The sequence below is a fragment of the Vitis riparia genome, chromosome 3 (assembly GCF_004353265.1).
Source record: "Vitis riparia cultivar Riparia Gloire de Montpellier isolate 1030 chromosome 3, EGFV_Vit.rip_1.0, whole genome shotgun sequence".
Classification (NCBI taxonomy): domain Eukaryota; kingdom Viridiplantae; phylum Streptophyta; class Magnoliopsida; order Vitales; family Vitaceae; genus Vitis; species Vitis riparia.
This window is the reverse complement of record NC_048433.1, coordinates 20,084,112-20,096,728: the sequence shown is the minus strand read 5'-3', so window position 1 is coordinate 20,096,728 and position 12,617 is coordinate 20,084,112. Positions and strand designations below refer to the sequence as shown.

General features: G+C 37.6%; 1 protein-coding gene across 1 annotated transcript in view; it reads left to right on the top strand.

Moving 5' to 3' along the window:
• Positions 1–12,617, top strand: part of LOC117911047 (nuclear pore complex protein NUP160) — a gene marked incomplete at its 5' end in the record, with an annotated part of 51,223 nt that overhangs the window by 25,179 nt on the left and 13,427 nt on the right. Inside the window, 9 exons of the mRNA XM_034825206.1 lie at positions 7,695–7,857; positions 8,090–8,367; positions 8,474–8,661; positions 10,187–10,263; positions 10,352–10,698; positions 11,328–11,396; positions 11,488–11,806; positions 12,012–12,140; positions 12,477–12,585. Of these exons, the coding sequence (XP_034681097.1) occupies positions 7,695–7,857; positions 8,090–8,367; positions 8,474–8,661; positions 10,187–10,263; positions 10,352–10,698; positions 11,328–11,396; positions 11,488–11,806; positions 12,012–12,140; positions 12,477–12,585 (1,679 nt within the window). The remainder of the gene's footprint in view (positions 1–7,694; positions 7,858–8,089; positions 8,368–8,473; positions 8,662–10,186; positions 10,264–10,351; positions 10,699–11,327; positions 11,397–11,487; positions 11,807–12,011; positions 12,141–12,476; positions 12,586–12,617) is intronic.

The following is a 12,617-nucleotide window of genomic DNA, read 5'->3' as shown; positions in this document are numbered from 1 at the left end:
GAGAGTGCATGAATTGGCTCACAGCAGTCACTGAATAAGTTTTCACACAAGCTTATGATAGTGTTCTTTGTCAGCACACCGACACTCTTTTTAGTAACCCTAATTTGCAAGTACAATCGATTGGAGTCTCGATTATTTTACACCCTAGCTATCTAGTTTCTTTGAGCAAATCCAGTGTATACTTCCTTTGTGATGCAAAAATACTTTCCTTTGATCTAGCAAACTCCATTCCCAACAAGTACCTTAACATTCCCAAATCCTTGATCCTAAACTCTTTAGCCAAAAAATTCTTCAATCTCTCTAATTCAACTCATCTCTAGTAAGGATGATATCATCCACGTACACTATTAGTATAACAAGCTTGTCATCACTAGAATGATTGAGAAGAGAGTATGATTTACTTGGCTTTGTGAGTACCCATGGCTTCTAATAGACTTTGCAAATCTGTTAAACCAAGCTCTTGGTTCCATAGGAATTAGTTTTTTTCAACCTGCACACCTTTCACTTCCAAATCTTCTTTCAAAACCTAGTTGTAAGACATGTAAAGTTATTCCTCTAATTCACCATTTGGAAAAGCATTCTTAACATCTAATTGTTGTAAAGACCAATTCAAGGTGGCTGCAAGGGATAAGAGAGCTCTTATTGTATTCAATTTTGCAACCGGTACAAATGTCTCTTGGTAGTCAATCCCATAGGTTTGTGTCAAGTCTTTCACAACCAACCTTGCTTTGTACCTTTCAATGGATCCATCTGCATTGTACTTCACAGTGAATACCCATTTACAGCCCATGGGTTTCTTTCCTCTTGGTGCATCCACAAGGTGCCATGTCCCATCATTCTCAAGTGCCCTCATTTCTTCCAAAACAGCTTGCTTCCACTTTGGAATAGCCAAAGCCTCCTATACGTTCTTTGGAATTTCAGCACTAAATAGATTAGTAGTAAAGGCTCTCATGGTGTGAGATACTCTATGATATGAGACATCTTTAGCAATAGGATGTTTTGTTTTTTTTTTTTTATGGGTAAAAAAGTAATTGTATTAAAAAGAAAAGTATACACGATGTGTACAAGGAAACAAAAAACAAAAAAGTGCAGACACACAAAAACAACCGCACCTTATAGAGTTCTTAACCAATCTACAAAATCAAGCATCGACAAAGAGCCCTCCCCAATATACAATCTTACCCAATCCCTAATATACAATCTTACCCAATCCCAAAATAGATACAAAAAAGAACTTTTTAAAGAATGATCTGAACATTCACAATTCTCAAAGGCTCTCCTATTTCTTTCCCTCCAAATAGACAAAAAAGGCATAATGGAGCAACCTTCCAAGCCTTTTTCCTTTTTCCGCCAACAGGAAAGCCTCCCTAACTCAAGTGTAAACCTCTCACCAAAGAGTGCATCACCCATTGAACACTGAATAAAGCAAAAATAAGATGCCACAATATACAAGCTTTCGGGTAATGAAGAAGAATATGGACACTCGTTTTTTCTTCTTCTTTGCACATGTGGCATCTATTAGACATCTTCCACCCCCTATTTTTGAGTTGATCTAGAGTCGATATCTTGACCCTAAGAGGGACCTAGGAGTTCCAGACTATACTATGAGGGAAAGGATCCACTCCTCTACCAGTCAAGGAGGAGTAGAAGAACCTAACAGAAAAAATACCACTCTTTGTGTCAACTCACTCCACTGAATCCTCAGTATCCATAGAAATAGAATGATCTTATAGCCTCCCAAAGAAGATGTCTATCTCCTCCTGCTCCCAAAAGGGCCTTATTAAAGGTTCCAAGACTTCTAAATCCCAACCCTCCTTTCACTTTTTCCAAACAAACAACCGACCAGCTCAATAGATGGGGTTTGTTAACCAGAGCTCCCCCACTCCAAAGGAAATCCCTTTGAATCTTTTCCAATCTAGCTGCTACCCTCTTAGGAATGACAAAAAGAGACATAATAAATCGGTAAACTAGATAAGGTGCTCTTAATCAAGGTTTGTCTTCTGCCTTTTCAGAGGCTAGCCTTTTCTGAAACCTCTTCTCCACCCCTTCCCAAACCTTAGAAAGCTTATTGGGAGCTCCAAGAGGGAGACCAAGATAGGTGGTTGGGATGGCTCCCACTTTGCAACCTAAAACCTTTGCAAGCTCCTTCAAATTTGGGACATTCCCTACTGGAATCATCTCACTTTTCCCTAGATTGATCTTCAGCTTTGAACAAGCCTCAAACCACATAAAAACCCAACTTAGATACTCAAGGTTTTCCTTACTAGCATCACACAAGATTAGTGTGTCGTCTGCAAACGACAAGTGAGACACCTCCACTCCCACACCATACCTCCCTTTGACTAAAAAGCCATTAATGAACCTACCTTCCTTTGCCTTAGAGAGCAAATGGAAAAGAGTCTCCATCGCTAAGATGAACAAGTAAGGAGACAAGGGATCTCCTTGTCTCAGCCCTCTAGAGTTATGGAAAAAACCCGAAGGGGAGCCATTTACCAAAACAGAGAAGCGCGCTGTTGAAATACACCATCTGATCCATCCTATTCACTTGGAGCCAAACTCCATTTTCTCCATTATTGCCAGGATAAAATTCCAATTAAATGGTCATAAACCTTTTCGATGTCCAGCTTGCATAAGATGTTTAGCAATAGGATGTTTAGTACAAACCCTGGTACCTTTCCTATTAGTAATTGGAACATTTAGATCATCACTAGAGGTATTTCTGCATTAGAATTATCAGAGGAAAGAGATTTGGCAGTTGGAATAACAAATGGAAGACATTTAGGGGTTGGAATACCTATTTTTTCCAAGGTACATACACTTGGATGTGATGTTTGGTGAGTTGTAAGAGGTTGATATTCCATGCCTTAATCTTTCTTCCTCCTTAAGTAGACATGGAGTTCGATGTAAGGTTGTTCAAGTAGTGTTTCTCCCCTTGAATTTGAATTTAGTATAGCCACGGGTAGTTCAAGCTGTGTTTCTCCACTTGAATTTGAATTTAACATAGGCATAGGTAATGAACTTGAAATTTTCCAAAAAGAATCTTCTCCAGTAATTCTTTTCCCCTTAAAAGAATGTTTTTATAAAGTCGGGCTTGTTTTTGAAAAAAGTAACATCCGTACTCACAGAAGATCTTTTAGAAACTGGGATCATAGCATTTAAACCCTTATTGAGTTGGGGAATAACCAAGAGACACACACTTGACAGACCTAGGGCCAAGTTTGGAACAGAGTTATTTTTGGATACGAACAAATGCTATATGCCCAAAGGCTTTTAATGGGACAGGGTTGAAAATATTTTGAGAAGAACTGCAATAGGGCTTGAAATTTCAGAATTCTAGTAGACATTCTATTTATCAAGTAAGAAGCCATAAGGACTGCCCTACTCCAAAGGTGCTTATGAACTCCCATGGTAACCATAATAGCCCTAGTCACTTCTAATAGGTGTCTATTCTTATGTTCAACAATTCCATTTTTTTGTGGTGTGTCAATAAATGAGAATTGATGAACAATGCCTTGTTCTTTCAAGAAAGGGCCAAAAATGGTAATGAAGGGGGTTGGCACACTAAAGAAGTGAGAGAAGCTTTTAGTGTGAAGATGCAGGAAGATATTATGAGGAGATGTAAAGAGTTAAATAGTAAAACTTCCACTGTGGTTTGAATGGTGAAAGACTAAATTATGCTTGGATAAATAGGTATAGAAAGGACCTTCAGAAGAGTCTTTTTCTGTGCTGCCCAGCATAGTCTCTTTCAAAAATGTTAAGACTAGCAGATTTTGGGAATATAATGTGTGTTTGATACATACACACAAACACTTATCTATAGCACAACTATCTTAATTCCTTATCAATACAAGAAAGGAAAGATTGAATCACAGCGGGTAAGATATGTGGGCTTAGAAGGTTTCCCAAATGTATGAACCCAAATCAGAAGCAACCAGTCCTGAAGAAGGTACCAATATGCATACATCATTGCATGGAAGAACCTAGCTCAACCAGATCAAGAGCCCTAACCAAGCCCTACTGACCTCCTTTGGCTCTGGCTCATCACAATTCCAATCTCAGCTTTCTTTTGCCATTTGTAAAACTTAGTTATCCCCTGCCTTGCATCCTCAGTCCTAGGCCTTGTGCTTAACCCATAAAGCTTTCAATAGAAAAAGGGAATACGCAAGATTGTATTTTTACTATTCTACTTTAATAGAAACTACTTGCAAATCTATTGACTATTATTTAGAAACTAAAAGAAATAGAAACTTTCCAATATAACAAGAACAGAAACTCAAGCAAAATTCAATCCTACCATAATAGAAGTCTCAAGTAGGACAATGAAACCAAACTATCCTTGTCTTCCCCTTCTTGAGAATAAATCCTAGGGGTTCTTTCCTTATCATTTCCTTAGTCTATTGAAATCCAAAGCAAGTTCTTCCAACCATTCTTCCTCATCCCATGTGAATGAATTGATTATGGACAAGAAGTAATTTACTTGGCATAAACCTCGCTTATGAAACATGTGATTTGCAATGATTTCAACTCTTGCATACTCTTAGAGACCCTTTGTCTTGAAATCTGTTTTCCACTCATCTTCATGGCCTTCTTTGATCAAATTCAAGTAACCAATCACACCAAAACTAACCTCGAAAGTAGGTAAACTTTTTATTCAGGTACCTTGAGTGTCAACTCCTCATTCAACTTACATACTAGTGGGTAATGAAATTTCTACAACCCCTTTGCTTTGGACAGCATACTCTATTTTCAGGGGTGCAAGATAGGGAGTCTTCCTACCACCTATTTGGGTCTCCCCCTTGGAGGCCCCTACAAATCCACCAGGGTATGGGATACAGTAGAAGAAAGATTCAGGAAAAGGTTGTCTCTCTGGAAAAGGCAATACCTCTCCAAAGGTGGCCGTCTTACCTTGTTAAAAAACACCCTCTCCAGCCTCCCAACCTACTTCCTTTCCCAATTTGTGATCCCTAAGAGGGTGTGTACAAGGCTTGAAAAGATCCAAAGGGATTTCTTATGGGGCGGTGGTGCCTTAGAGAACAAGCCTCACTTAGTAAGTTGGAAGGTTATCTGTGCTGCTAAAAAGGATGGAGGCTTGGGCATTCGCAATCTAGCTATTTTTAACAAGGCCCTTCTTGGGAAGTGGTTGTGGAGGTTTGCTAATGAGAATGAGTCCCTATGGAAGCAAATTATCTCTAGTAAGTATGACCTTCAAGACGGGGGATGGTGCTCCAAAGGTGTAAGAGATCGTTATGGGGTGGGGGTTTGGAAGGCCATCAGAAATGGTTGGGAGAGCTTCCGTTCTCACTCCCGCTTCTTTGTAGGGGATGGCACTGGAGTGAAGTTTTGGAAAGACTTGTGGTGTGAAAACCAATCCTTGGAAGAAGCTTTCCCCACCTTGTTTAATCTCTCTATCAACAAAGATAGTTGGGTTGCTAAGGCCTGGGAGGAAGATGGAGTTGGGGGAAGTTGGGCGCCTCGTTTTAATAGACACCTTAATGATTGGGAGGTGGGAGAAGTTGGAAGCTTGTTAGGCAAGCTCCTCCCTATGACCATTAGAAGAGGTGTGAACGATTCGCTCCGGTGGAAAGAGAACAAGAATGGAACCTTTTCAGTTAAATCATTTTATAGCTCTCTCTCAAGGGGCATCAAAACCCCCTTCCCGGTCAGAACTATTTGGACGCCTTGGGTCCCAATTAGAGCTAGCTTCTTTGGTTGGGAGGCGGCTTGGAGTAGGCTGCTCACCACTGACCGTCTGAAGAGATTCGGTTGGAGCATTCCCAACAGGTGCTTTTTGTGTAAAAGGGAGGAGGAAACCATAGATCACCTTCTTTTGTTTTGTGAAAAGACCAGAATGTTATGGCTTTTGATTCTCTTCCTCTTTGGGGTGCAATGGGTGATGCACTCCTCTGTGAAAAAGAACCTCCTGGGTTGGCATGGTTCTTTTGTGGGCAAGAAAAGAGAGAAAGCTTGGAGAGCGGCCCCTCTCTGCCTGATGTGGACCATTTGGAAAGAAAGGAATAGGAGGGCCTTCGATGATATTGAGAGGAACGACCAAGATATTAAGTCCATTTTTTTGTACACTTTTGTGAATTGGGCTAGGGTATTTATAAAGGAACACACTTTCTCTTTGATAGATTTTGTAGATTGGCTAGCCACCAATTAAGGGTGAGGCTTGTTTGCCCTTTGGTGTTTTACTTCTTTGTATCTTGGTATACTCCGTGTATACTCTTTCCTTTGCCTTTTGGCCTTTAATGAAAATACTTTACCTATAAAAAAAAAAAAGGTTAGCATAAAGATTCCCATTCTCCTTATTCTCTCTTTCAAACTCCTTATTGGTATGAGCAAACCTGAAGAGGTTAATGATCCAACCCTCACATCAAGGAAAATAGGTGAACAATACATGAGTTAGAGAATATATTAGTAGAGATGCTCCTCAGATTCCCAGTCAGAAACATTGCAGCAAAAATTGAGGTTCCAAGAAGAGGTTGAGGTGGAGGGAGCTAATCTGGTTTGAATCTCTTCTTGGGCTTGCGTTGCTTCACCTGGGATTACCTCTTTGGTTTTCCTTTTTTTTCTTCTTAAGATCATTCGCCTTTTGCATGTAAAGGGCTTTTACTGCTTAATTATTAGAGATTGCTCAAATGGCAACAGTTTCATGTACATATACATCTGTGGTGTTGTCCCTAAATGAGTTAACAGACAATTAACATCCATTTATCAATGTATAGCATGGAATTTGTGGTATGCCAAACTTACACAATAAAGTTTCTTATATTTAAGGTAAAGTATACATATGTTTGTTCTACCATACTAATGTTACTAGAATTGGGATGAAGCTTTTTCACTGTAAAAAAAAAATGTTAAACAGACAATTTAATGAGTAATATCAGATGTTAAAGCTGGTTTCCTCAAGTAATCATTTTAGGGCTAGTAGTTTGTGAGTGGAACTTCTGTGGATACATGATCTGTAGTCATAGTTGGGGTACCATGTTCCTTATCACCTGATTTAGGGCCTAGGAGAGTGGTTCTAACCAGGAGATGACTCCACAGTGCTTTTGGGATGCCCGGGCAACTAGATATGTTGTTTCTGGAATTCTGTTATTCATTGACTCAGTTAACAGAACACAAACTTATAGTAGATAAGTCCTACCAAGAAAATTATGTAAGCCAAAGGATCGATGTCTTTAGATAATTAGATCATATAGTTTGCAAAATTTTCCACACTTTTTTTTCCATATAATTGGATAATTTGGATTTACTAATTTATAGCAACCAGGAAGCTGGATGATCTAAAATTTCTTAACTTACACTATAAATTTATATTACATCTTTCTATCTATCTGTCTTAATCCTATGGTTTCAACAGTGGTTATAAATAAGAGAAAAGCTATACAACTATAGGATCTGATAAACGAATTCAAACCTCTTTTCTAGTCTGTTGCCTTAGTTTTACCACTTTGTTGAATTAGGCAGTAAAATGTTGGCTGCCATGTGGATGCCTTAATCAGTCTGATACATCATCTTTTTTTCTGTTCATATTGTAGTAAATTGATCATCTTTAATTCTTGTACTTACCTTTTGCTTTTATGAGAGTTTCCAAAATATCTTGGTTCCCTTCATCGAAGGTTTTTTTTTGCTAGGATGGACAATTTCATTGCATTTATTAAATTTAGATGGCAAATTTTTATCCTTTGCAGATCCATATGTTGCATGATGATATATCCAGAATACAGCTTGAGTTGGTTCCAATGATTCAAGAAATTGTTACTGAGTGGCTTATCATTCATTTCTTTAGCACCACACCTTCTGAGTCACCTGCTCTTGAAGATTTCAGTTCTCAACTTTCATCATTACAAATTGGTAGGTTTATGCTTTGGTCTGCCATCAAAATGCCACTATTTTCTGCTTCTGTTGGTTATACAGATACACTAATATGATCTAATAATAGATAAAGTTATTACTTTTATCAAGTATTCCTTCAACTCATTGAGATATGGTTTCATACCATTTTGGCTTCTCTGCGGTTACTGGGCGGGATACAATGCCCTTACATTGTTGCCGTGACCCTGATCTCATTTTCTTCATGGTCCAGATAGCAACATTGATAGGAAATCATGGAACGAGAGGCTTGGAAAGTGTGACTTCACATTGGCTTTTATGCTATTACTAAATATTCGAAGTTCCTCTGGAGATCTAAGCCACCTCTCTTTAAGATCCCTTCCTAGTCCCCACAGCTTTGTTTCTTCAGTACGGGACTTTACTAGCTGGATGATTTGGGGCAGTACTGGAGAAGAATCATCTGCTTTCTTTAGCCATTCAACTGAGCTTGCATCAATCCTACTTAAGCATGGCCAATATGATGCAGTTGAGGTCTGTTTATATCCCTTTAATTTTTTATGATGAGAATCTTTTTCTTTTTTCCCTTTTCTTCTTTTTCTTTGTGAATGCTACTGAAACTAGCTCCTCTTTCTCCAAGTACCTACTTACCATCGTGGATGCCCATTCACGCAAGGAAAAGTTATCTGGAAGTATCCAAAGTAGTGATGGTGGATGGTGCACACTCCATCATCTTCTAGGATGTTGTCTTCTTGCTCAGGCACAAGGTGGCTTAAATGGAATACAGAAAGAAAAGAAGATTTGTGAAGCTGTTCGCTGCTTCTTCAGGTATTTAGTATTCTGTAAATTAGTTTATAATTTCATTTTTCCCACCAGGAAGCTTTTTCTCTAGATTGCTAGTGAAGTCGGTTAGGAGGGAAGAGAACAACAGGGTGATATGGAAGGATTCTATGAAAGACATGTTTTCAATTAAATCTTTCTATTCAGTTTTGGAACCCAAAAGCCCCCTTTCCAACAAACATCATTTGGAATCCGTTGGTCCCATCCAAATTGAGCTATTTTTCTTGGGAAGCTAGTTGGGGAAAAGTTTTGACTTCAAATCAGCTCCAAAAAAGAGGGTGGCCACTAGCAAATAGATCATTTCTTCGTAAACTTCAGGGGGGAATCTATTAATCATATTTTGCTTCACTATATCAAGGCAAGAATTCTATGGCATCTGTTGTTCTCCTTATTTGGTATAAAACAGAAGAGAAATATTGAATTTTTTTTAGATAAACTGGGCTAGCTCCATAATTGACTAGAGATCAACCTTAGGATATTGCACCTATGTATGAGGGAATCTAGTTAATTGGCGAAGCAAGAAACAGTCTATTGTAGCTCAAGCAACGTAGAAGCAGAATTTAAAGCTATTGCACATGGAATCTGTGAAGCCATGTGGTTAAAGAGACTCCTAAACGAGATGCAAATTCCAGTAGAAAATACTATGAAGATGTTCTGTAACAATCAAACTACCATAAGTATCACTAAGAACCCCAGTTTCATTATGATCGGACAAAGCATGTGGAAATAGATTGTCATTTTGTCAAGGAGAAGATAGAAGGGACAATTTCATTGCTTTACACTCCAAAAGCTCTCCAAACAGCAGACATCCTTACCAAGGTGCTTTCTAGAACCAACTTTGAAGACTTGAGATTCAAGATGGAAATAATCCACATTTACAACTCAGCTTGAGGGATAATGTGGAAATCCGAAGGAAATCCAGAATGTACAGCTGTGTGCACAGTTGTGTTACGGTTATTGTTGTGTCACAGCTGTGTTAAAGTTGTGTCACAGTTATGTCACAACTATGATATAGTTGTATTTTCTATTCTAATTTTATCTCCTGATTTGATGTGAGACTTTCTCCTAAAATCAAGGATTAGATTTCTTTTCAAGGCAGATGATCTCAACCATTCATGTATAAATATTGATACAATAATCAGTTTGAAAAGAAGAGAAAAATAAATAAGATTTTTTTTCTCCCTCAAATTTCTTTAATATCACATTCCAATATAAAAATAGAAATCCTTCTTCACCATGCCACACTCCACCAGTGTGTACCTTTCCTTGGTGGGATGCCCAAGCTTGTTGTGCACCTGAATTTGAAATTCTTACTGTATTATGCTCTGGTTTGCCTAGAAGATTGTTCTCAACTGAGTGACTATATTCTGCCCCTAAATAGCTGCTATTTCCTTGCTATATTTTAGTTCCAAAACAGAACCTTCAATTTGATTTTGACATAAATTAAGGATAAGTCTTCATGGGCTTGTACTTTTAGAAGTTTTGAATTTATATTGCAATCTTTTTTGCCCAGAGCTTCATCTGGAGAGGGAGCTTCACAGGCCTTGCAGAGTTTGTCTTCTGAAGCAGGATTGCCACACCTTGGTTTCAGTAAGTTTTTTAGAATGACCCATAATTATTTTCTAAACAGATTTATCTTTTTATTTATTTGTTTTTTACTATTGTTTTTCTTTCCCAGATGGTCATGTATCATCTGCAGCATGGAAGCTTCACTATTATCAATGGGCAATGCAGATATTTGAGCAATATAATATCAGTGAAGGTGCTTGCCAGTTTGCTCTTGCTGCACTTGAACAAGTTGATGAAGCGCTTGGTCCACAAAATGACAGCTGTGGAGAAGACCCTCTTAATGAATTGGCCACTTCTTTTAAAGGCCGACTATGGGCAAACGTCTTCAAATTTACTTTAGATCTCAATCACTTCTATGATGCTTATTGTGCCATAATATCAAATCCAGATGAAGAAAGCAAATACATCTGCTTAAGGCGTTTCATAATTGTTCTTTATGAACATGGTGCCATAAAGGTTTTCTAGAATTTATTTTTTTTTAGTGCTTGTCTCCATCCATTAACAATTTTCTTTATTACTTTCAGCAATCAGAAAATGATCCATAATTTCCAATGTAGTTTAAATCAATAATATATTTGAAGCATTCCATTTAGCAAATATGAACATGTGACTAAATTAGCCTGGTGTTTATCTTCCCAAAAGGCAATATGAGAATTCTGTAAGACAATTTTCTGTTTAGTGCTTAAAAGTATGTCAGAACATCCTCTTCTGTTTAGAGCTCAAAGTATGCTAGAATATCCTCTGGTATGCAGAAAATGCCTGATAAAAGTAGTCTAGCAAGTTTTAAGCTTAATTCATCAAAGAAAAATAGAAATTACAATATATATAATTCAATTATCATTTTTGTGTCTAATGTTTAGGATATGTTCCTGTTTAATGTCTGTGAGATTAAGTACTATTGGCCTAACCTTTTCATCATACAATATGCAATCGTTGTCATATTTCTCTTATTTTCCTAGCAACGGACTGTCTTATGGTATTTGGAGAGTACATAATGTTATCACCATTTATTGATCACATGGAAAATTAATTTTTTTCATGTTATTTTACTTCTAAAAGAAAATTTGTGTTCCTGTTCCTTGCAGATTCTTTGTGATGGTCAACTACCCTTCATTGGTTTAACAGAAAAGGTTGAGAGAGAGCTAGCCTGGAAGGTATGTCCTAGTTGCAAAATGGCAAGAGAACTACATTGGCTGATATTTTTGCTGACTGAAATCATTGATGTTTTTCCTCTAAAATATTTAGGCAGAGCGATCAGATATTGCAGCAAAACCAAACCCGTATAAGTTGCTTTATGCTTTTGAAATGCATAGACATAACTGGCGAAGAGCAGCAAGTTACATATATCTTTATTCAGCTCGTCTGAGAACTGAATCAGTGCTGAGGGATTGCCCAAACCTATCTCTAACACTGCAAGAGAGGCTGAATGGGCTATCTGCTGCTATCAATGCTTTATATCTTGTTCATCCTGCATGTGCTTGGATCAATCCTCTCCTTGGAGGAAATCCTCTTCACAATGAGCATTATCCGAGCAAAAAGGCTAAAAAGATGGTGGAAGAACAGTGTAAATACTGCAATGACAAAATAATTTTTTTTTGTTTATTATTCAGTTAATCTTATTGTTTCCAGATCTATGATTGTTCTTTTGCCCATGCTTGCCTTCTATGATAAACTCTTGTTCAATATTAAAGACTGATCTTATCTCCTATCATGCATTACATGGTTTACTTAGAAGCAATAACATTGTTTTATGTTTACCTTTGCTACAGCTTCCAGCAATGATGCTCAGCTTCAAAAACTCCATTCTTATGTTGATGTTGAGAAACTTGAAAATGAGTTTGTGCTAACTACAGCAGAATATTTGCTCTCATTAGCAAATGTCAAATGGACATATACTGGTAATCTTTATTTTTAGGTTATTTTGTCTATTTAGTGTCTTGGAAGCATCGACCTTGTGAACTTCAGAAGCTAATTCCAATTTCAAAGCCACTGATGTTTGAACGAAACTAGAGTTTCAAAATCCTATATACTTCTGCTCATCGAAAGTCTTTAAGTTTCATGCATAATTGGATCCTTGAACCTTTATTTTGTACAGAAACATCATCACTGTTGATGGACTACTTTTTTACTCAGATTTTCTTAAGCATTTAAAATCTTCTTTTCAGTTCGTATGAAGTAGTTTAATAGTTTGCTGGACATTATTTCTTGTTTTCTCATTCTTGTTTTCTTTACAGGAATGCAAAAACTCCCATCAGATTTAGTTGATCTGTTAGTGGAGACAAACTTATATGATATGGCATTTACCATTGTTCTCAAATTCTGGAAGGGTTCAGGATTAAAAAGGTGTGGTTCTTGCATATAAGTTGTAAAAGATA